Source organism: Aethalodelphis obliquidens, unplaced genomic scaffold (assembly GCF_003676395.1).
Source record: "Aethalodelphis obliquidens isolate GAN/ISIS:26980383/991018 unplaced genomic scaffold, ASM367639v1 scaffold4, whole genome shotgun sequence".
NCBI classification, from domain to species: domain Eukaryota; kingdom Metazoa; phylum Chordata; class Mammalia; order Artiodactyla; family Delphinidae; genus Aethalodelphis; species Aethalodelphis obliquidens.
Genome location: NW_020837948.1, coordinates 74,563,740 through 74,587,732, shown reverse-complemented (window position 1 = coordinate 74,587,732; position 23,993 = coordinate 74,563,740). Strand labels below are relative to the sequence as shown.

Here is a 23,993-nt window from a genome sequence, read left to right as displayed (position 1 = left end):
AAGGTCTTCCTGATAAGATAGTTTCCCCCTTCTGCTTCCCTGTTCTTATAGTACTGTACACATATCTGAAATGTAGCATCTACTACCCTATATTGTAACTGTCATGAATTTTTATTATAAAATAATCTATATATATGATATGAGGATATCAACTGGGAAGAAAATGTCCTTTGACACCCAAAAAGTAGTCAAGGTTAATAGTTCTTCTATCATGTTGGTATTTTAATTTTTCCGTATCTAAGTTGGTCCACACTACTAGACTATGAGACCCCTGAGGACAAGGACTGTGTCTTCTTCATTTTTGTATCCCCAATCCCCAGGACAATACCTGGCACATAGTAGGAACTCAGTAAATGTAGGTAAAAGTAATCATGCTGTCTACAATTATTAAGTGCTTCTAGGTACTAGGCTCTGTGCAAAGCACAGTACATATATTATCTCACTTAATGTAGGTACAATTCTTTTCTTCATTTTATAGATAAGTAAACTAGTGCAGCTAGGTTATTTTCTCTGTTTTTTTTTTTTTGGTGGCGTTGGGTCTTCATTGCTGCACGCGGGCTTTCTCTAGTTGAGGTGAGCAGGGGCTACTCTTCACTGCGGTGCGTGGGCTTCTCACTGCGGTGGCTTCTCTTGTTGTGGAGCACGGGCACCAGTAGTTGTGGCGCACACGTGGGATCCTCCTGGACCAGGGCTCGAACCCGTGTCCCCTGCATTGGCAGGCGGATTCTTAACCAGTGCGCCACCAAGGAAGTCCCTACAACATTTTTCATGGTTACACAGTGAACAGTTGGTGAAGTCAATATTCAAACCAAAGACTTTCTGGCTCCAAATTGCATGCCCTTAGCTACTACAATGGAGAGCTAACCAGTTTCTAATACATTTGTGTCATAGTTAATAAACAATACTAAAGAAAACGGTGAAAGAGAGGTAACAAGTTTTGAGTAACAAACGATACAATAAAGCACACATATAGATGCAAGAGAAATAACTATAATCAGAAAGGTTCTATTTCACAGTAGCATAAATGTACATTCAGTAGAACTAGGTCAAGAGTTACATATCTGGGGACTTCCCTGGTGGCGCAGTGGTTAAGAATCCGCCTACCAATGCAGGGGACATGGGTTCGAGCCCTGGTCTGGGAAGGTCCCACATGCCACAGAGCAACTAAGCCCGTGCGCCACAACTATTGAGCCTGCGCTCCAGAGCCGGTGCTCCGCAACGAGAGAAGCCACCACAATGAGAAGCCTGTGCACTGCAACGAAGAGTATCTCCTGCTCACCACAACTAGAGAAAGCCCACGCATAGCAACGAAGACCAACGCAGCCAAAAATAAACAAATAAATAAATTTATATATTAAAAAAGAGGTACATATCCGTTTTCATCTGAAAATACTTTAATGAACAGAAATGATATTTTAATATAAAAAGCAGCTGAGGTTTAGCACAATCCTGGGAAACATGCCACCTATGAAGAGCATGCACACATGTGGGCTTTCCTATTCTCTGGCTTGAACACAAGCCATCACTATTCTAGGCCTGGAGATACGGCCTCTTAAAAGCCTGTTTAATGGAAAATGGTAGGAAAAAACCATCTTTTAGAAAATGAGGCTCAAAGTAAAAAAATATTCAAAAAACAGGCACAAGTGACCATATGAACTGGTAATGTGTCAAGAATCCTACACATTAATAAGGTAACTTATTCTGCCTCGCAAATAAGCAGTGGCTAGCAGGGCTGGCACTAGAGAACTAATGACAGGAAGAATGACAACTGGGACACAAGTGGGTCTGGGAGCACATTCTGTTTCTCAAATACGTTTTATAATCTATCTGTTCCACGTACTGTTCATAGTGAAAATACTATCCAGTGGAGCATTTACTAAGAAAATGACAGACCTACCGCAAACATTTACATAAAAACTTCTGCTGATGTATATAGTTGAGTAAACGACACAGATTCATAAGAAGCAAGAAGTGAATAATAAATTAAGATATAAGGCATCTCAAATAGTTTTTAAAGAAGTAAGCAGGGCATAAAACTAAACAAAGATAGGCAAAACAAAACAAAAAAGCACAATATAGGTTCTGATTCAAACATGATGAGGAAATTCAAACAAGATGAGGAAATACCATATCCAGGATGGTTATAAAGAATACATATTCTGATGATAAGAAATGAGTTGGATGATCTTCAACTCTACAGCTTTTTTTTTGGTAAGGTATGCCTTACTAAAAATAGAAATTATATCTCATTTAGTTATACATATAAAAAATTACGTTTGGTGAAAGAAAACCCATGAAATTAAGTCAAATTTGGAAAACCTGGAAGATCTGAGCACTACACCTGTGTAGGAGCCTCACTGTTCTCCTTCACAAATGTCTTTAGATCCATGTCCAACTATAGCTTATATAGAAGAGAATGAGGCCTTTTTATTCTTATATCTTTTCTATTTTCAAGCTTTTTTTTTTTTTACTGATCTGTGAGTGACTAACTCAACATCAACATTAAGAATTCAGAGTTCCTGACAAGCTTCATATTTTCTGACTTAAATCTCAAGAAAATATTGTATCATGATATTAACAAAACATCTGTGAGTCAAATTACTTACTGACACCTGATTAAAAGTACAATCATTAAATAAATCAAATGACAACGTTTTTCTCAGAATATAGTACCATTTAGTTTAGCTTAATTTATGCAATATATAAGTATAGTCAAAAGGAGAGTGTTCTATATTTACAAGTATTTAAACTGCTTAGAATTTTGCTGGCACACAGTGCTTCATAAATATTAGCTTTATCATTAGTAATTATTAATATTTTAAGAAGTTAACATGAAGCATAACTGATTTTTTGAACGCTGGGCCGCATTTCACATACTAGTTTCAATCAATTAAGACAGTAAGAAGACATCACCCATTTCAACTTTTATTTTTAAGCCTTTAAAAAAATATCTTCCACAAGGGACAAAAGTTGAGTTACACTTCATTAGCTGAACCTCACATACTAGTTCTACAAAATGCTAGTCCCCAAACTGAGTAGAAACAAGAACTCATTTTATGGTATTTACATATGGAATATGGATTTCAGGCCCATTTGAGTGTTTTTGTATGAAAGGCAGGCAGGACTCTTCCTATGTCTTTCGGGGACTATGAACAGGAACATTCATCTCTCTACCCAGTCCGGAGCTTCTCACACTGAGGAATGCACACCTTCAGGTAAACTGGTGTAAATTTCCAGCAAAGCTCTTCCTCTTAAGAATTTTCAGGAGCAAAAAAGCTAAGTACAGACAGTCCTCTCTTTTCATGGTAGTATGAGACTGTGAAAGCGCCTGGACACCTTTCTGAGGAAGATACCTTCGCAGCTGCAGCACAGTTGGGGTCGGTCTGCTCCTGCCTCACCACTGTTTGCTCTCACCCAGGAACAGGTCAGTCAGGAAGTTGTGCTGCAGCAAAGGCTTGCAGATACTGGGAAGACCCCTTTAACACCTCACCAAGGGAGAATCACTCCATCCAGCCACAGCATAACATCTCTGGAGAAGGGGTGTGCTGACTCGATCAGAGGCACAAAGGAAAAATATCTAAAAACGAAAGGACCAGTTCAGAGGCCAACTAAGACTCTGGGAGTCACTACAAGAAAAACTCTTTGAGATGAAGGTTCTAAGACTCTAAGATTTTTCAAAGTTGGTTCCAGATGAAGATCTGTAAGTGATTCATTGACTTGTACAGTCTTTCAGAGACTGTTAAGCAGATTACTTCCACCAGTATTGAGCAGTTGAAGTCACCAGTTCAGCTGCTTATATCAACTATTTTAATAGATTAATGGTTGTTAAAAAAAATGACCATGCAGTGCGATCATAATAATCAATGGGAAAAATTATGATTGTTCCGTGATGCTTCCTCTTTCTCACGGTATAATTGTAAGAGCAAACTTCCATTCTATGCTTTGGTGAACTGTCATATTCCTTTCTTCTAAGTTTTCATCAGCTTCCAACATTTCATTTTTTGTGCTTTCAATGTTGTGAAGTATCGCTAAGAATTCTTTCAATGTGAAGTTTTTTGATAGTGTCATTTCCTCTGCAACATCTTCAGCCTTTTCATCACAACCACTTTCTTCATTCATGTTGGTAAGTTCACCTTGCCTAAGTTCCTCTGGCTGCATACCTAGAGTCTCTCGAACGGCAGCAATGTCAACATTTCCACAGTCAAATATGTTTGATTCAAATTTCATTTCCACCATTATGACTTTTTGTTTCATTTTTGCACTTTTGTGTTTGTTTGCCAATTTCCTTTTGATTCGCCATTTTTGTAAAATATAATGTGGGTTTACCACCTGGTGACAAGGAGGCAACTGAACTATCTGCTTTGTCATCTGGATGTAACGTGAATAATAGATGGGCAGTGACCAACCTCTGACAGATTTTGAAAGAAGTGGTGTGACTGGTAACTAATCATGTTGTGCATCTGTAATTTATGGAGTGAATTACGAACTGAAGGGCTAGTAGTTACTACTTTATGCAAGTACTCATAATTCAAATCCTGTGGCAACCTAGATTTGAACCATGTGGTTAGGGGGTACTGACATAATTTAACTAAGCCATAGTAACTGAAATTCATGCATATGGGAGCTGTGCAAACTGAAGTCTGCCTGTAATTTAACTCATTATTTTCAGACTGTTTTCTAGTAAGACAAACTAATTATGAGCACAATAAAAATATGCATGAGTGTTTAAGATAAAACATGAGAGTTCACTGAAATTGTGTTCTTCACCCCCAGATACCCAGCGTATACAAGGTGTTGTTCTCTGTCATTAAGGGGACTTTGGTGGTAAAGTTTGAGAAACACAGCCTTATGGATAGAATGACCCAATATACATGAGAATCCAACTTCACAAAATGTGTTTCTGTGGTACTTGGTCTAAGCTGGCATAGTTGATAAGGATAGATAGGTGACTTGGCTGACACCAAGGTATACACTGTTAATGACATACACTATTCCCTGTAAAGATAAAATAGATTTTTCCCACATATCTCTAAACTTGCTAAACGTGTGGTAGGCAGCTTAGTTCAAGTCAGGAAATTTGTGAAGGAGAGGAATTTAAGAGTAAAGGCCATAAAGTTTATCCTCAATTTTCCCTCTACACCCCAAAGTTCCAAATGATTATTTAGGATAAGTAACATTTTCTTCCTATTCCCTCAAAAGGTTTAAAACTGTTTATGATAAAAATACAGTAAGACTAAACATTTCCAAAATAAAAACCCTATCTAAAGTGTGAGGGATACAGGGAAAGATAAAAACTCTAAAAATACATTTGCCTAAGAAAAGTTATAGAAACAGATAAAAGAACTTAATACTTTAAGTTTTCCAAAAGTCAAAGCAAAAATTGAAACAAGAATAGTTATATGACACTTACTGTCAAACAATGAGTTTATTAAGAGAAACTTTTTCCTAGCCTTGAACACAGGAAATTTTCTCTCCACAGTCTTTGTATAAAGGATGTTGAGCAATTTAACAAAGACTATCGCAATTACAGTTCTTAATAAACAGTGAAGCAACATTCTGCATATGGCTTTCTTGTATTACCCTGAACCTTTGGTAAAAAGCCAGTTTTAACATTAAAATCTAGTGCAGTGATGAGAGAAGAGAGAAAGAAATAACTGATGTGGTTCAGTTATATATTTTTCTGAGACTCTAACATTAATATCATAGGAAGAAATCTTGGAGAAGACTTAATATGTTCTCATTGCAAAACAAATTTAAAGGCACTAGAAAAAATCTGCGGGATACTCTCCTGTTAACAGAAAGATCCACAGTTTGTAAACGTCAGGAAAGCAAGGGTAAGAGAGGTAGAAAAGCTAAAAACTTCTAGCCCCTACTATACACCAGGTCATGTTAAATACTTTTCCTATTTTATAATATTTGATTATGATTAAAAACTTGAGAGGTAGGTATCAAATTAGGCTATTTTTATATACAAAGAAAATGAAATTTGAAGATCACCAAGCTAGGAAGTTGGGAAAAATCAAGGTTTACTCAATTCCAACACCACTCACAGGTAATATGCCAGTCGTATGTAACCAGGTAACAATAAAGATGAAAATGGAAGAGCCTGACTTATATTCTTGCCCTAATTTGAGACCTAACTTCCTTCTACTTAGAAAGGCCCTCATAATGACTCTGCCAAACATTACTTGAAGCCTTCTCAGAATCCCCAGGCACAGTGAACTCTTCTTTCCTTTGTATTTCAGTAACAATTGTATAGACTCCTATTAGAACTTCATCATCTTTGTTTACATGGTTAGAAACTATCAAATAGAATTCAAATTGTACAAATAAGGCCACAGGTAACTGGTTAAATTTTGCTTCCTTTGGGTTTAGTTTGCTTGTCTTTTTTCCAGTGTCTTAACATAGAAGGTTAGGTTACTGATTTGAGATCTTCTTTTCTAACGTAGGTGCTTACAGCTATAAATTTCTCTCTAAACATTGTTTTAGCTGCATCCCATATATTTCATTATGTTGTGTCTTCATTTTCAGTAATCTCAAAGTACTTTTCTAATTTTTCTTGTGACTTCTTTCTTGACTCATTAGTTATTTAGGAGTATGCTGTTTAATTTCCACATATTTGTCAATTTCCCAAATTTCTTTCTGTTATTGATTTCTAACTTCACTGTGGTCAAAGAACATACTTGGTATGATTTCAGTCCTTTCAAATTTATGGACTTGTTCAGTGACTCAGCATATGGTCTATCTTGGTAAATGTTTCATGTGCATTTGAAAAGAATGTGCATTCTGTTCTTGTTTGAGAGAAGACTTTTATAAATGTCAATTAGATCAAGTAGGTTGATAGTGTTTTTCATGTTTTCTACATCCTTATTTGCTATTTGTTCTATCAATTATTAAGGGAGGGGTGATGAAATCTCTAATTATAATTGTGGATTTGTTTACTTCTTGCAGTTTTGACAGTTGCTGTTTCATTTACTTGGAAACTCTGTCACTTGGTGCATACGTGTTTAGGATTATTATGTCTTCTTGATGAATTGATCCTTAAAGATCATCATATAATGTTCCTCGTTATCTTTGGCAGTACTCCTTGTTCTGAAGTCTACTTTGATATTAAGACAGCCTCTCTTGGGGCTTCCCTCATGGCGCAGTGGTTAAGAATCCGCCTGCCAATGAAGGGGACATGGGTTCGATCCCTGGTCAGGGAAGACCCCACATGCTGTGGAGCAATTAAGCTGGTGCGCCACAACTACTGAGCCTTTGCTCTAAAGCTCACGAGCCACAACTACTGAAGCCCGTGCGCCTAGAGCCTGTGCTCTGCAACAAGAGAAGCCGCTGCAATGAGAAGCCCACGCACCGCAACAAAGAGTAGCCCCCGCTCGCCACAACTAGAGAAAGCCAGGGTGCAGCAATGAAGACCCAACACAGCCAAAAATAAACAAATACAAAACAAACAAACAAAACCCCCCAGCCTCTCCACCTTTCTTATGTTTAGTGTCTGCATGGTATATCTTTAAAGTAAATTTCTTGTAGACAGCACATAGTTACATTTTGTTTTTTAATCAGACTGACAATCTCTGTCTTTTAGTTGTAGTCTTTAGACCATTTTTAATGGAATTATCTATACTACTCGGTTTGAATCTATTATCTTTCTGTTTGTTATCTATTTGTCCCATATAGTCTCGTTTCCCTTTTCCTGTCTTCTTTTAGATTACTTGGGTATTTTTAAAGATCCTATCACCACTATTTGCTATTATCTGTACATCTTTTTTTTTTTTTAGTGACTGCTCTACAGTAAACTATGGCCCATGGGGGAAATCTAGACCACTGTCTGTTTTTGTAAATAAAAAGTGAAAACAAGAAAACACTCCCATTTACCACTGCAACAAAAAGAATAAAATATCTAGGAATAAACCTACCTAAGGAGACAAAAGACCTGTATGCAGAAAATTATAAGACATTGATGAAAGAAATTAAAGATGATAAAAATAGATGGAGAGATATACCATGTTCTTGGATTGGAAGAATCAACATTGTGAAAATGACTCTACTACCCAAAGCAATCTACAGATTCAATGCAATCCCTATCAAACTACCACTGGCATTTTTCACAGAACTAGAACAAAAATTTCACAATTTGTATGGAAACACAAAAGACCCCGAATAGCCAAAGCAATCTTAAGAATGAAAAACGGAGCTGGAGGAATCAGGCACCCTGACTTCAGACTATACTACAAAGCTACAGTAATCAAGACAGTATGGTACTGGCACAAAAACAGAAAGATCAGTGGAACAGCAGAGGAAGCCCAGCGATTAAACCCACACACATATGGTCACCTTATCTTTGATAAAGGTGGCAGGAATGTACAGTGGAGAAAGGACAGCCTCTTCAATAAGTGGTGCTGGGAAAACTGGACAGGTACATGTAAAAGTATGAGATTAGAACACTCCCTAACACCATACAGAAAAATAAGCTCAAAATGGACTAAAGACCTAAATTAAGGCCAGGCACTATCAAACTGTTAGAGGAAAACATAGGCAGAACACTCTATGACATAAATCACAGCAAGATCCTCTTTGACCCACCTCCTAGAGAAATGGAAATAAAAACAAAAATAAACAAATGGGACGTAATGAAACTTAAAAGCTTTTGCACAGCAAAGGAAACCATAAAGAAGACCAAAAGACAAACCTCAGAATGGGAGAAAATATTTGTAAATGAAGCAACTGACAAAGGATTAATCTCCAAATTTACAAGCAGCTCATGCAGCTCAATAACAAAAAAACAAACATTTCTCCAAAGAAGATATACAGATTGCCAACAAACACATGAAAGAATGCTCAACATCATTAATCATTAGAGAAATGCAAATCAAAACTACAATGAGATATCATCTCCCACCAGTCAGAATGGCCATCATCAAAAAATCTACAAACAGTAAATGCTGGAGAGGGTGTGGAGAAAAGGGAACACTCTTGCAGTGCTCGTGGGAATGTGAATTGGTACAGCCACTATGGAGAACAGTATGGAGGTTCCTTAAAAAACTACAAACAGAACTACCATATGACCCAGCAATCCCACTACTGGGCATATACCCTGAGAAAACCAAAATTCAAAAAGACTCATGTACCAAAATGTTCATTGCAGCTCTATTTAAAATAGCCCAGAGATGGAAACAACCTAAGTGGCCATCCTCAGATGAATGGATAAAGAAGATGTGGCACATATATACAATGGAATATTACTCAGCCATACAAAGAAACAAAATTGAGCTACTTCTAATGAGGTGGATAGACCTAGAGTCTGTCATACAGAGTGAAGTAAGTCAGAAAGAGAAAAACAAATACCGTATGCTAACACATATATATGGAATTTAAGGGGAAAAAAATGTCATGAAGAACCTAGGGGTAAGACAGGAATAAAGACACAGACCTACTAGAGAATGGACTTGAGGATATGGGGAGGGGGAAGGGTAAGCTGTGACAAAGCGAGAGAGAGGCATGGACATATATACACTACCAAACGTAAGGTAGATAGCTAGTGGGAAGCAGCCGCATAGCACAGGGAGATCAGCTCGGTGCTTTGTGACCACCTGGAGGGGTGGGATAGGGAGGGTGGGAGGGAGGGAGACGCAAGAGGGAAGAGATATGGGAACATATGTATTTGTATAAATGATTCACTTTGTTATAAAGCAGAAACTAACACACCATTGTAAAGCAATTATACTCCAATAAAGATGTAAAAAAAAATAATAATAAAAAATTAAAAAAATAAAAATAAAGTATACAGGAGGATAAAAAAAACAAATAAAACCAAAAGTATATTCTTGACTAGGGCAAAACTATTGTCTACTATTATTCAGAAATTTTTTAAAAATCTGAGAGGTGTGTTCATTAATATTAAAACCAGATAACATGGTATCAACAATAAAGGAAAATCTCAACCAAAAGTGTAAAAAAAAAAAAAAAATTTTTTTTTGCAACACAGTCACCGCCCACTTGTTTTCATATTATCGTTACTTTCATGCCACAATAGCAGAGCTGGGTCATTGTAACTACATGGCCCACAAGGCCTAAAATATTTACCACCTGAACCTTTACGGAAAAGTTTGCAGACCACTGTTTTGTGGTTTAAATTTAAAAATTAATATCTGGTAACAAAAGTCAAATCCTCAGGTAATTACTCACATTGTTTTCTTGGTTCTTGTTGTTCTTCAAGAGGGTGATAATACAATTATGAATAAAGAAAGCAAGGGTAAGCACCCCAGTCAGCTGTGGAAACTGAAATCTTATCTCTAGGAGAAAAAGGGGGGGGGGGAAACATATTAAAACTGACAGTTGGAAAATGAATATTAGTAGCTAAAAGTTGATTACTAAAAATCAGTTGTCTCTGTTTTGTCCAGGGAATAAGAATATTAAAATGTCTTTACAAAGTTCCTCAAGGCTAACATTATACTAACAAATACTTGAAAAGGGAAAGAAAAGGAATCAAGAAATGACTACTCTGTAAAGGTACTTTATATCAGTTATTTCTGTTTGAGGTCATACAACTAGTATGTGGCAGGGCAAGATCAAATACAGGGTCTGTCTGATTAGAAAATGGGCAGAACACCATGGAGAACAGTATGGAGGTCCCTTAAAAAACTAAAAATAGAACTACCATACGATCCAGCAATCCCACTACTGGGCATATACCCTGAGAAAACCATAAGTCAAAAAGAGTCATGGGGGGCTTCCCTGGTGGCGCAGTGATTGAGAGTCCGCCTGCCGATGCAGGGGACATGGGTTCGTGCCCCGGGTCCGGGAGGATCCCATATGCCACGGGGCGGCTGGGCCCGTGAGCCATGGCTGCTGGGCCTGCGCGTCCGGAGCCTGTGCTCCACAACAGGAGAGGCCACAGCAGTGAGAGGCCCGCGTACCGCAAAAAAAAAAAAAAAAAAAAAAGTCATGTACCACAATGTTCATTGCAGCTCTATTTACAGTAGCCAGGACATGGAAGCAACCTAAGTGTCCATCGACAGATGAATGGATAAAGAAGAAGTGGCACATATATACAATGGAATATTAGCCATAAAAAGAAACGAAATTGAGTTATTTGCAGGGAGGTGGATGGACCTAGAGTCTGTCATACAAAGTGAAGTAAGTCAGAAAGAGAAAAACAAATACCGTATGCTAACACATATACATGGAATCTAAAAAAAAAGAAAAAAAAAAGTGGTTCTGAAGAACCTAGAGGCAGGACCAGAATAAAGACGCAGACGTAGAGAATGGACTTGAGGACACGGGAGTGGGAAGGGTAAGCTGGGATGAAGTGAGAGAGGCATGGACATATATACACTACCAAATGTAAAACAGACAGCTAGTGGGAAGCAGCCAGATAGCACCGGGAGATCAGCTTGGTGCTTTGTGACCACCTAGAGGGGTGGGATTTGGAGGGTGGAAGGGAGACGCAAAAGGGAGGAGATATGGGGATATATGTATATGTATAGCTGACTCACTTTGTTATAAAGCAGAAACTAACAAACCATTGTAAAGCAATTATACTCTAATAAAGATGTTAAAAAAACTAAAAAAAAAAAAGGGCAGAAGACCTGAATATACATTTTTCCAAAGATACACAGATGGCCAAAAGGCACATGAAAAGATGATCCACATTGCTAATCATCAGAAAAGTGCAAATCAAAACCACAATGAGATACCACCTCACATCTCACACAAAATAGCTATCATCAAAAAATCTATAAATAACAAATGTTGGTGAGGATGTGGAGAAAAGAGAACCCTAGTACACTGTTGGAGGGAATGTAAATTTGTGCAGTCAATGGAAAACTAAAAATTAGAACTACCATATGATCCAGCAATTCCACTGCTGGGTATTTATCTGCAGAAAATGAAAACACTAATTTGAAAAGATAATGCACCCCAATGTTCATAGCAGCATTATTTACAATAGCTAAGATATAGAAACAATCTAAGTGTCCATCAACAGATGAATGGATAAAGACGGTATGGTATATATATGTATAATGGAACATTACTCAGCCATAAAAAAGAATGAAATTCTGCCATTTGAAGCAACGTGGATGAACCTAGAGAGTATTATGCTTAGTGAAATAAGTCAGAGAAAGACAAATAGTATACGTTATCACTTATACATGAACTCTAAAAGATAAAATGAATGAATAGAACAAAACAGAAACAGACTCACAGATATAAAGAACAAACTAGTGGTGAACCAGTGGGTAGAAGAAAGGCAGGAAGGGCTAGATTGGGGTATGGGATTGAGAGATACAAAGTACTATGTATAAAATAAATAAGCAATGAGGATACATTGTACAGCACAGGGAAATATAATCATTATTTTGTAATGGAGTACAAATATATTGAATCACTACACTGTACACCTGAAACTAATCTTGTAAATCAACTCTACCTCAATAAAAAAAAATTCAGGTGTCTGACTGAATTTGTCTGACTCTGAAGTCCTTCCTCTTCTATTACTTGAATTTGCCAGAAAAATACTTAGAAAAGTCATCAGGGAAGGGAGAATTTGTCATTTAACATTCTTCAATGGCTAATCTAAAATGCATTGCTTAAAAATACTGGAAATAATTTAAATGTCTACATAGAGGGGAATGGCTAAACTATGATGCAGTTGCTCAGTGGTACATATTATGCAAGAATTATGTTCCAGAGAAAGATTTTATGCTACAGCAAATGTTCATAAGTCAAATAGCATGTATAACACAATTTTACTTTTATTTTAAAAAGTGTATGTGAAAAAAAAAAAAGACTGCAGAGATAGCCACAAAGTTTAAATAGTGGTTATCTCTGGTTAATGGAATTTATTGTAAATTAATCACTTACCTATATTCTCTAAATTTTCTACAATAAACACAATAAACATAGTTACTTTCAAATAAGAATAATAAAATAACATTTTAAAAGCACTGCCAGTTTTTGTCTTTAAGGTTTGCTAATATAAAAATGAAAAAATTTCTTTTATGTAGAAAAAGATCATGATTTACTCAAAAACAGTGCTGCATCTAGGCAAAGGAGGTGGCAAAGTGGAGGACAACTCATCACAAGTGATTCCTTAGTGTAAAAAGTAGAAATGAAAAAAAAGCCCCCTGGCTTTTTACCATAATATTTTAGGAAAGGAAGTGAGAACAACTAAGAAGCAGTAGCTCTAAAAGAAATCAGGAAGTAAGATAAAAAAAATATTACATACTTTTGTTTTATATCAAGTTTTTTGTCTGCTAGCTTTCATCTGAATTTTTATCTGTGGAAGCAATTCAAAATGTATTTTTCTTAGGAAAAGTCTCTCCTTCTGTCTATAATCTTTTAAAATTTTACATGTCAGCAACAAAGTAAAATGTGGGGGCAATTTCCACTTCTGTTTTTTAAAAAACTCTTAAATTGGGAATAGAAGCATACTTCTTTTTTTTTTTTACATTCTGCACAAAGTGTAAAGGGTCTTTTTTTTTATTATGTGTTACATAGGCAAAATTATTTAAATCAATAAATTTTTAAGGAATTTCACATGTTCTGATTCTTTCCACGGCCAATCACATTAGTTCCTCCAAAGTCATAATCTTCAAGATAAGATAGCCCTTTCACTTCCCTGGTGGTGCAGTGGTTGAGAGTCCGCCTGCCGATGCAGGGGACGCGGGTTCGTGCCCTGGTCCGGGAGGATTCCACATGCCGTGGAGCGGCTGGGCCCGTGAGCCATGGCCGCTGAGCCTGCGTGTCTGGAGCCTGTGCTCCGCAACGGGAGAGGCCACAACAGTGAAAGGCCCGCGTACTGAAGAGTTTGACTGTTAGGTTTTTCAGTTTATTTAGCAGCTCTGTCTTGTAGTTCTTTCCCACTGATCTAATACATAGTTCTATGAGTAAAGGAAACCACATAGTTACTCTATGAAGTGCTTCCAATGATATAGGTTTATAGAAAAAGCCCCATCGGGATAGATCTCAACAGAAGGATACTTTCTCAACAAGAAAAAGAATGATCACTTTAGATCAACAGTTAGCATTATATTTATATAATTATATAGAGCCCCAAATTTTGGGGAAGATGATAAAATTATTATTTATACATGACAGGCCTAACTCAAGAAATAAGAAAAATCTCAAATAAATGGTCTAATTTTACACTTAAAGAAACAAGAAAAAGAACAAATGAATCCCAAAGTTAACAGAAGGAAGAGAAATAAAGATCAGAGTGGAAATAAATGAAATAGAGACTAAAAAGACAATAGAAAAGATCAATGAAACTAACAGCTGGCTTTTTTTGAAAGATAAAACAGACAAACCTTTAGTTAGATTAACCAAGAAAAAAAGAGAGGACTAAAATAAATAAAACTATAAATGAAAGAGGAGACACCATAACTGATACAATAGAAATATTACAAAGAATCGTGAGGCTACTGTGAACAATTATATGCCAACAAATTGGACAATCTAGAAGAGCTGGATAAATTCCTAGAAACATACAACCTACCAAGACTGAATCATGAAAAAACAGAAAAGCTGAACAGACCAGAGATTGAATCAGTAATCAAAAACCTCCCAACAAACAAAAGTCCAGGACCAGATGGCTTCACTGTGAATTCCACCAAACATTCAAGAATTAATACCAATCCTTCTCAAACTCTTCCAAAAAGTGAAAGAGGAATGAACACTTCCAAACTCATTTTACAAAGCCAGAATTACTCTGATACCAAACCCAGACAAAGACACACAAGAAAAGAAAATTATAGGCCAAAGTCCCTGATGACCACAGATACAAAAATTCTCAACAAAGTATCAGCAACCCAAATTAAACAATACATTAGGACTCTCCTGGTGGCACAGTAGTTAAGAATCCACCTGCCAAAGCAGGGGGACACAGGTCCAAGCTCTGGTCCGGGAAGACCCCACATGCCGCGGAGCAACTAAGCCCATGAGCCACCACTACTGAGCCTGCGCTCTAGAGCCCGCCAGCCACAACTACTGAAGCCTGCGCGCCTAGAGCCCATGCTCTGCAACAAGAGAAGCCACCTCAGTGAGAAGTCCACACACCACAACGAAGAGTAGCTCCTGCTCACCACAACTAGAGAAAGCCTGTGCACAGCAACAAAGACCCAATGCAGCCAAAAATAAATAAATAAAATAAATAAATTTAAAAAATACATTAAAAGGATTACACACTATTATCAAGTGAGATTTATTCCAGGGATGCAAGTATGGTTCAACGTGTACAAATCAATCAAATCAATGTGGTGTGATACACCACATTAACAAAATGAAGAATAAAAATCATATGATCATCTCAATGATGCAGAAAAAGCATTTTACAATATTCAACATCAATTTATAATAAAAACTCTCAACAAACTGGGTATGGAGGGAATGTATCTCAACATAATAAAGGCCACACATGACAAACCCAGAGCTAACATCATATTCAATGGTGAAAAGCTGAAAACTTTTCCTCCAAGATCAGGAACAAGACAAGGATGCCCACTCTTGCCATTTTTATTCAACACAGTTTTGTGAGTCCTAGCCAGAGCAATTAGGCAAGAAAAGAAATAAAAGCCATCCAAATTTGAAAGGAAGAAACAAAACTGCCTCTATCCATGGAGGATATAATACTATATATGGAAAATCCTAAGGATGCCACCAAAAAACTGTTAGAACTAATAGTCAAATTCAGAAAACTTGTGGGGTACAATTTCAACATACAAAAACCTGTTGGTGTTTCTATACACTAATAACAAACTATGAGAAAGAGAAATTAAGGAAACAATCCCATTACAGTTGCATCAAAAAGAATAAAATACCGGGCTTCCCTGGTGGCGCAGTGGTTGAGAGTCCGCCTGCCAATGCAGGGGACACGGGTTCGTGCCCCGGTCTGGGAAGATCCCACATGCCGCGGAGCGGCTGGGCCCGTGAGCCATGGCCGCTGAGCCTGTGCATCTGGAGCCTGTGCTCCGCAACAGGAGAGGCCACAACAGTGAGAGGCCCGCGTACCGCAAAAAAAAAAAAAAAAAAAAAAAAAAAAAAAAAAAGAATAAAATACCTAGAAATAAATTTAACCAAGGAGTTGAAAGACCTATAAACTAAAATTTATAAGACAATGATGAAAGAAAGTCACAAATGGAAAGTTATTCCATGCTCATGAATTGGAAGAATCAATATTGTTAAAATGTCCATACTACCCAAAGCAATCTGTAGGTTCAATACAATCCATATCAAAATTCCAAGGCATTTTTCACAGAAATAGAACAAACATTCCTAAAATGTGTATTGAAACATAAAAGACCCCAAACAGCCAAAGCAATCTTGGGAAAGAAGTACAAAGCTGGAGGCATCATACTTCCTGATTTTAAATTCTAATACAAGATATAGTAATCAAAACAGTATGGTAAAAAACAAACAAACAAACAAACAAAAAAACAGTATGGTACTGGCAAAGATCAGACATATAGATCAATGGAACAGAGTACCCAGAAATAAACCCACACATATACAGTCAATTAATTTATGACAAAGGAGTCAAGAATACACAATGGGGAAAGGACAGTTTCTTCAATAAATGGTGTTGGAAAAACTGGGAGACACATGCAAAAGAATGAAACTGGGCCCCTATCTTAAACCATATACAAAAATCAACTCTAAATGGATTAAAGGCTTGAATGTAAGACCTGAAACCATAAAACTCCTAAAAGGAAACGGGGGGTGGGGGTAAGCTCCTTGACATTGGTCTTGGCAGCGATTTTTTGATTTGACACCAAAGCAAAGGCAACAAAAGCAAAAATAAACAAATGGGACTACATCAAACTAAAAGGCTTCTGCACAGTAAAGGAAACCATTAATGAAATGAACAGGCAACCTACAAAATGGGAGAAAATGTTTGCAAGTCATATATTGGATAAGGAGTTAATAACCAAAATATATAAACAACTCATATAACTCAATAGCAAGAAAACAAACAATTCAATTAAAAAATGGGGGCTTCCCTGGTGGCGCAGTGGTTGAGAGTCTGCCTGCCGATGCAGGGGACATGGGTTCGTGCCCCGGTCTGGGAAGATCCCACATGCCGCGGAGCGGCTAGGCCCGCGAGCCCTGGCCGCTGAGCTTGCATGTCCAGAGCCTGTGCTCCACAACGGAAGAGGCCACAACAGTGAGAGGCCTGCATACCGCAAAAAAAAAAAAAAAAAAAAAAGGTCAGAGGGCTAAATACAGGCATACCTTGGAGATATTTTGGGTTTGGTTACAGACCACTGCAATAAAGTGAATATTACAATAAAGGAAGTCACATGAATTTTTTGGTTTCCCAGTGCATATAAAAGTTACATTTACAATATATTTAGTATATTAAGTGTGCAATAGCATTATGTCTAAAAAAATACATACCTTAATTAAAAATACTTTATTGCTAAAAAATGTCAAAAATCATAGATCACCATAACAATATAATAATAATGAAAAAGTTTGAAAATTGTGAGAACTTCTCAAATGTGACACAGAGATATGAAGTGAGCAAATGCTATTGGAAAAATGGTGCTGAAAGACTTGCTCAATGCAGGGTTGCCACAAACCTTCAATTTGCAAGAAAACGCAATATCTGCGAAGTGCCATAAAATGAGGTATGCCTATAGGCTGTTATCCAAAGAAGACATACAAATGGCCAACAGGTACATGTAAAGGTGATCAATATCACTAATTATCAGGGGAGCACAAATCAAAAACAATGATAGTGCTTGCTTTGGCAGCACATATACTAAAATTGGAACAATACAGGGGCTTCCCCAGTGGCGCAGTGGTTAAGAATCCGCCTGCCAATGCAGGGGACAGGGGTTCAATCCCTGGTCTGGGAAGATACCACATGCCGCAGAGCAACTAAGCCTGTGTGCCACAACTACTGAGCCTGCATTCTAGAGCCCATGAGCCACAACTACTGAGCCTGCATGCTGCAACTACTGAAGCCCGCGTGCCTAGAGCCTGTGCTCCACAACAAGAGAAGCCACTACAATAAGCCTGTGCACCACAACGAAGAGTAGCCCCCACTCGCCGCAACTAGAGAAAGCCCGAGCGCAGCAACAAAGACCCAACACAGCCAAAAAAAAAAAAAAAAGAAAAAGAAAAAGAAAACTGGAACAATACAGAAAATATTAGCATGGCCCCTGCACAGGATGACAACACAATTCACGAAGCATTCCATATTTTTTCAGTATCCTGTAATAAGCCATAATGGAAAAGAATATGAAAAAGAATAAATATGTGCGTGTGTGTGTGTAACTGAATCACTTTACTATATACCAGAAATTAACACAGCACTGTAAATCAACTATACTACAATAAAAAATTAAAAACAAAAACAAAACACAATGATATATCACACCTGTTAGAATGGCTATCATCAAAAAGATAAGAGATAACAAGTGTTCTTAAGGATGTGGAGAAAAGGGAACCGTGGTATATTGTTGGTGGGAACGGAAATTGGTACAGCCACTATGGAGAATGGGATGGTGGTTGCTCAAAAATTTTTAAATAGAACTACCATATGACCCAGAAATTGCACTTCTGGGTATATATCCAAAGGACTATCTTGAAGAGACATCTGCATTATGTTCACAGCAGCATTATTTACAATAGCCTGGATATAGAAACAACCTATAAGTCCATCAACAGATGAATGGATTAAGATGTGGTAAATATATACAATGAAATATTACTCAGCCATGAGAAAGAAGGAAATCTTGCCATTTGTGACATGAATGGACCTTGAGGGCATTATGCTAAGTGAAATAAGTCAGACAGAAAAAGACAAATAGTGTATGATATCATTTATATGTGGAATTTAAAAAAGCTAAATTCATAGAAACAGAAACCAGAATCCTGGTTATCAGAGGCTGGGGAGGTAGGGGAAATGGGGATATATTGGTCAAAGAGTACAAACTTCCAGTTATAAAATGAATAAGTTCTGGGGATCCAATGTATAGCATCATGATTATAGTTAATAATACTGCATTACTTGAACGTTGCTAAGAAAGTAAATCTTAAATGTTCTCACCACAAAAAAGAAATGGAAATTATGTGATGGAGATGTTATCTAGGTGCTATGGTGGTAATCGTTTTGCAATATATAAGTGCATCAAATATGTTGTACACCTTAAACTTACACAGTGTTATATGTTAATTATATCTCAGTAAAGCTGGGGGAAAAAAGAGTTCAAAGTAAGGGAGCTGGAAAGAAAATTTTATATAAATAAATAAATATATATATGAAATCAACATCTTTCTTATATATCTATAATTGGTTAGAAGATATAAAGAGAAATTAAAGAAGTCCATTCACAATAATAAAACAAGCATACATATTGTTAAATACCGTTAAAGGTATTCCTAGGCCATAACTAGGAATAACATTAACATGACAAATTTATATTAAAATATTATAAAACTTCACTGTGGCAGCCATGTAAATGTACTACTCCGATATCCAAGTGAGAACCTGATGCAAGGCATGCAGTGAGCTGATAAAACTCCAGCTGCAGCCTCTTTGGGCTGTGCTGACCTAATCAAGAAGTCACATTTTCCCTGGGCAGCTCCTAGCCAACGACTGAGCAAAGCAGAGTACTTGGGCCTGACCACTTTTGCCCAACCCTAGACTCCTCTGCAGGCAATCTTTGACAGAGCTTCACATTGGGTTGGCTAAGACTTTCTTAATCTATTCCTACCCAATCCTTTCCTTTTCTCCTTTTGTAGATTTGAGCTACAATATTGTCTGATGTAGCTACCTACTCCTGCTTGCCCTCCTCTTTCACAAATGCTCCCCTGCAAAATTTCTTATACTTCTAACTCCATTTTGATGGCTGCTTACAGATATTGGAAGTTGTTTAAGAAAGCAGACAGTGAGATGGGATTTGGGCATGGGATCAGTCATCACCCATCTCTGAATTACCATGTCAGCAATGCTTTAGCGATATCCCAAGGTTCTAACAGTGTTTTCACTATCATTGCTTTTCTACAGATTCTATTGATTCAAAGAGGCTACAGCACCTCTGACCTCAACTCACCTTTTATGAGGGTGGTATCTGACTGCAGCAGCTCCATTATGAATCCTATTTTTAGGCAGGGAATTATAGGACTACTCTTCCTCTACCCTATTAACCTAGGGACACAGAAGCCTAACTCTTAGTTCAGCCAATCCCAAATAAGGGAGAAGGAGGGTCTCATAGCCAACCAGAGAGTTATTTCTAGCTTAAAATAGAAGACTCTTCATGATCTGGCCTTTGCCTCTTTATCCGTGTCTCCTATTACTTCACCAGTAAGTATTCTTTCACTTCAGCCATCCAAATTCTTGTAATTTCCTAAATGGGTCATGGTATCTCAGGCCTTAACTGTTTCTTAAACATATCGATCCCTTGACCTGGCATAAACCCATTCCTCCAATTCTTCATTTAAAGAACTCCTTTTGGCCTTAAAATACTCTTATTTAGAACACTTCTCTGATTCCTAATTCTTATTTACATGCAATTCCTCTATACTACTATGTCTCTTGTGTATCTTCATACTGTGATCATTAATTCACAAAGCAGTCTTACAGCTCAACTGCAAGCTCCCGAACGGCAGTGGGCCATGTCTTTTTGGACAATGCATGACATAATCAGAGGCGTTCATTTATTTTCATAATAAAGGACTCTTGGCCACGAAAGTGGTCAACATTCTACTTTAAATGGCTCTTCAGAATGATTTTGCTTTTTGCTAAGATTTACTAGTTTTCGATAAGCTCTTTTCAATTTAGCTGATCTTTCCTGTCTTTTGGAGCGCTCAACATCTACTACTTCTAAGATGCCTCGTGAAGCAACTTGTTAGTTGATTCTTCTCTAATTAAGGCAGGTGATACCACTGTTGTTTCTAACTTGTCAAATTAGAGTGAGTGAATATCCAGCTTTTTCCAATTAACCAACAAAAACTCTCTGAGTAAATTTCTTGAAAACCTAAGATTATCTTTAACAGCTCTATTGAGATATAATTTACATATCTTTCACCCGTTTAAAGTGTACAGTTAAAAGTTTTTAGAATATTCCCAGAGTTGTACAACCATCGCCACAATACCTTACTCCTTTCTATTGCCAAATAATATTCCATTGTACGGATATACCACATTTATTTATCCATTCATCAGTGATCGATATTTGGATTGTTTCCACCTTTTGACTACTATGAATATTGCTGCTATGAACATTCGTGTACAAGTTTTTGTATGAAAAATATGTCTTTTAAAGAACCCAGACATTTATACCATGATCAATGTGTAGTAAATTAAAGAAGACAGATTCCTTCACAAAGTGGTTTTAAAGAAGCCCCAAACCTCCAATCATTCTCAAACTGCCTACTTTATTCCTCTGAGAAGTCATATTAAGAAAGGAAGTAAGCAGAGGGGGAGAAGATAATTGAATACATAAGACAGGTACTTAGAAAGTAAAAAGAACTCCTATAAATCAATATGAAAGAAATAGAAAATGGGCAAAAGACTTGAAAAGGCACTTGACGGAAGAGGAAATCCAAATTGGCAATGAACATATAAAAAGGTGTTAACTTCATTAGCCATCAGGGAAATGCAAATTAAAAGCACAATACCACTACACAACCACCAGCAAGGCTAGATGAAAAAGAAAACTGAAGTGCTGATTGATGAAGACATGGAACGGACTAGAACACTCAAACACTGCTGTTATGGACGTAAATTGGTACAACCATTTTGGAAAGCTGACTGGCAATATCTGTAAAAGTAGAATATATGCATACCCTTTGACCTACCAATTCCACTCCTAGGTTTATACTCAAGAGAAAGCAGGCATATATGTTCACCAAAAGATATGTAAGAGAATGAAGAGTGCTACAATAAACATAATGGTCGCAAATTGGAGACTACTCAAACGTCCCTTAATAGGAAAAAGATAAATTGTGGTATAGTTATAAAATGAAATACTAATGAGAATGAATAAAATACACACAACAATATGGCTCAATATCACAATATAATGTTGATTGGAAGAAGCCAGACACAAAAGAATACGTACTGTATATTCCAATTATAGTCAGTCAAAAAACAGACAAAATTAATCTTTGGGGTTAGAAGTTAGAACAGGTGGTTATCTCTGCAGGGAGACAGCAATTGGTAGGGAGAATGAGAGGGACTTCTGGGGTGCTAGTAATTTCTGGTTTTGATCTGGGTGCTGGTTATCTGGTTTGTTCAGTTTGTGAAAATTTTGTGAGACTTTACTTTCTGAAAATACCTTTATTGTACTCTAACAGTTGAATGAGAGTATGGTGGGATTTAGAATTTTAAGTTAAAGTAATTTATTCTGAGACCTTTGATGATACTACTATTGTCTTCTAACTTTCAGAGTTGTTGTTAAAACGGCTGATACTATTCTGATTCCAGACCTTTTGTACAGACTTGTTCTTTGTCCCTGAAAGCCCTTCTCTTTATCCCTGGTGTTGTAAAATTTCATAATGAGCTTTGGTGTGGGTCTTATTCACAATGCTGGGCATTTTGGGCCCTTACATCTAGAAACACATGCTCTTCAGTTCTGGGGAAATTTCTTAAATTATTTCTTTGATAATTTCCTCACCTTCATTTCCTTTCTTCTCTATGAAACTATTTTTAGCTGGATATTGGGCCACCTGAATTAATTATCTATTTTCTCATCTTTTCTGTCCTATTTTTTCCTTCCTCTCTCCCTCCCTCCCTCCCTCTTTCCCTCCCTTCCTTCCTTCTTTCTAACCATCCATCCATCTGTCCATCCATCCACCCATCCGTAATCTCTAGTCTTTTGGGGAAGTTAGCTTTATCTTCCAAATTTTCTTTGAATTCTTAATTTCTATTACATATTTTATTTCCAAGATCAACTCCCCATTTTTCCTTCCTTGCTTGGCATCTAAATATTATTTCATGGATATCACTGTCTTTTGTTACTTTGAGGATGTAATTTTTTGGAATTTTGCTTTTGTTCCTTCTTATTATTTTTCCCTTTAAATTCCCTTTTAATCTTTCTTTCTTTTTAAAAAATATTTATTTATTTATTTGGTTGTGCCGGGTCTTCGTTGCAGCAGGCAGGCTCATTAGTTGTGGCATGCGAACTCTTGGTTGCGGCATGCATGTGGGATCTAGTTTCCTGACCAGGGATAGAACCCAGAACCCCTGCATTGGGAGCATGGAGTCTTAACCACTGCACCACCAGGGAGGTCCCCTTTTTTATCTTTCTTGTTTTATTTTTATGTAAGAGGTTTTCCACAAATATCTAGTGCTCTTTGTATGTATGTTTATATTTAAAAGTGAAGCACTAAAAAAATGCATACTTAGTGGACATCTAAATGGTCTGATACAAGCAAGGTACCTGCCATTTCTTTGGTAGAATCCGAATATCTGAGACTCTAGGTCTTTCCTCTTAGGCTTAGTTTCTCCTGAGAAGAATCCTCTATTACCCTATTCTATCAGCATTTTGGGAACCAAGGAATAAAGAAAAGAGAATTGGAGGGGTAGACGGTGGGGTATGGCCTCACCATTCAGCATATATGCTTTCACTTAACCTGTTTTCAGACTAGAGGCTTATTCCTACCCTTTTGCTGTATCTGGCAAACCCGAGTCCAGAGAGTATCTGATTTAGTTTCTTCCATCTCTTGCTAGGTTGAAGAAGGAAAGGGGATGGATTATAGCTAATTATTCCTGACATAAACCTTCAAAGAATTCTCCCATTTTAAGCCCTTCTCCTTACCCTTGCTTTCAGAGTTAACCAGTTTTCTCCAAACACTCAGGCTTTCAAGAATTGTGTAGTTCAAACTGGCCTCCTCTCTACAGGTACTTACATTTCAGCTTTCTCTGCTTTGCTGTCAGTTACCAACCACGTATCAGTTTTCGAGCTTCTAAAAATCTGTTGCTCTCTCTCATTTGCTATTGTCTCTTCTATAGAGCCTCTTTGTGTTTGTTTTTTACATTTATT

General features: G+C 37.2%; 1 protein-coding gene, 1 non-coding gene and 1 pseudogene across 18 annotated transcripts in view; 1 reads left to right on the top strand and 2 right to left on the bottom strand.

The window, feature by feature from the left end:
• SLC38A9 (solute carrier family 38 member 9) overlaps positions 1–23,993 on the bottom strand; it is a 109,878-nt gene that overhangs the window by 20,013 nt on the left and 65,872 nt on the right. For 16 of the 17 annotated variants that reach the window (XR_003431686.1, XR_003431687.1, XR_003431691.1 and 13 more), the window contains one exon: positions 10,186–10,292. The exons of the other annotated variant lie outside the window; for it this stretch is intronic. Coding sequence is in view for 9 of the 16 variants with exons in the window: in XM_027101099.1 (XP_026956900.1) it covers positions 10,186–10,292 (107 nt within the window). In the remaining 7 variants the exon portion in view is untranslated. The remainder of the gene's footprint in view (positions 1–10,185; positions 10,293–23,993) is intronic. 17 annotated transcript variants of the gene reach the window in all.
• Positions 13,843–13,973, bottom strand: LOC113617713 (small nucleolar RNA SNORA18). Its single transcript, XR_003431723.1, has one exon. It is a non-coding gene; the product is annotated as a small nucleolar RNA SNORA18 (small nucleolar RNA).
• LOC113617755 (uncharacterized) lies at positions 18,123–18,208 on the top strand (annotated as a pseudogene).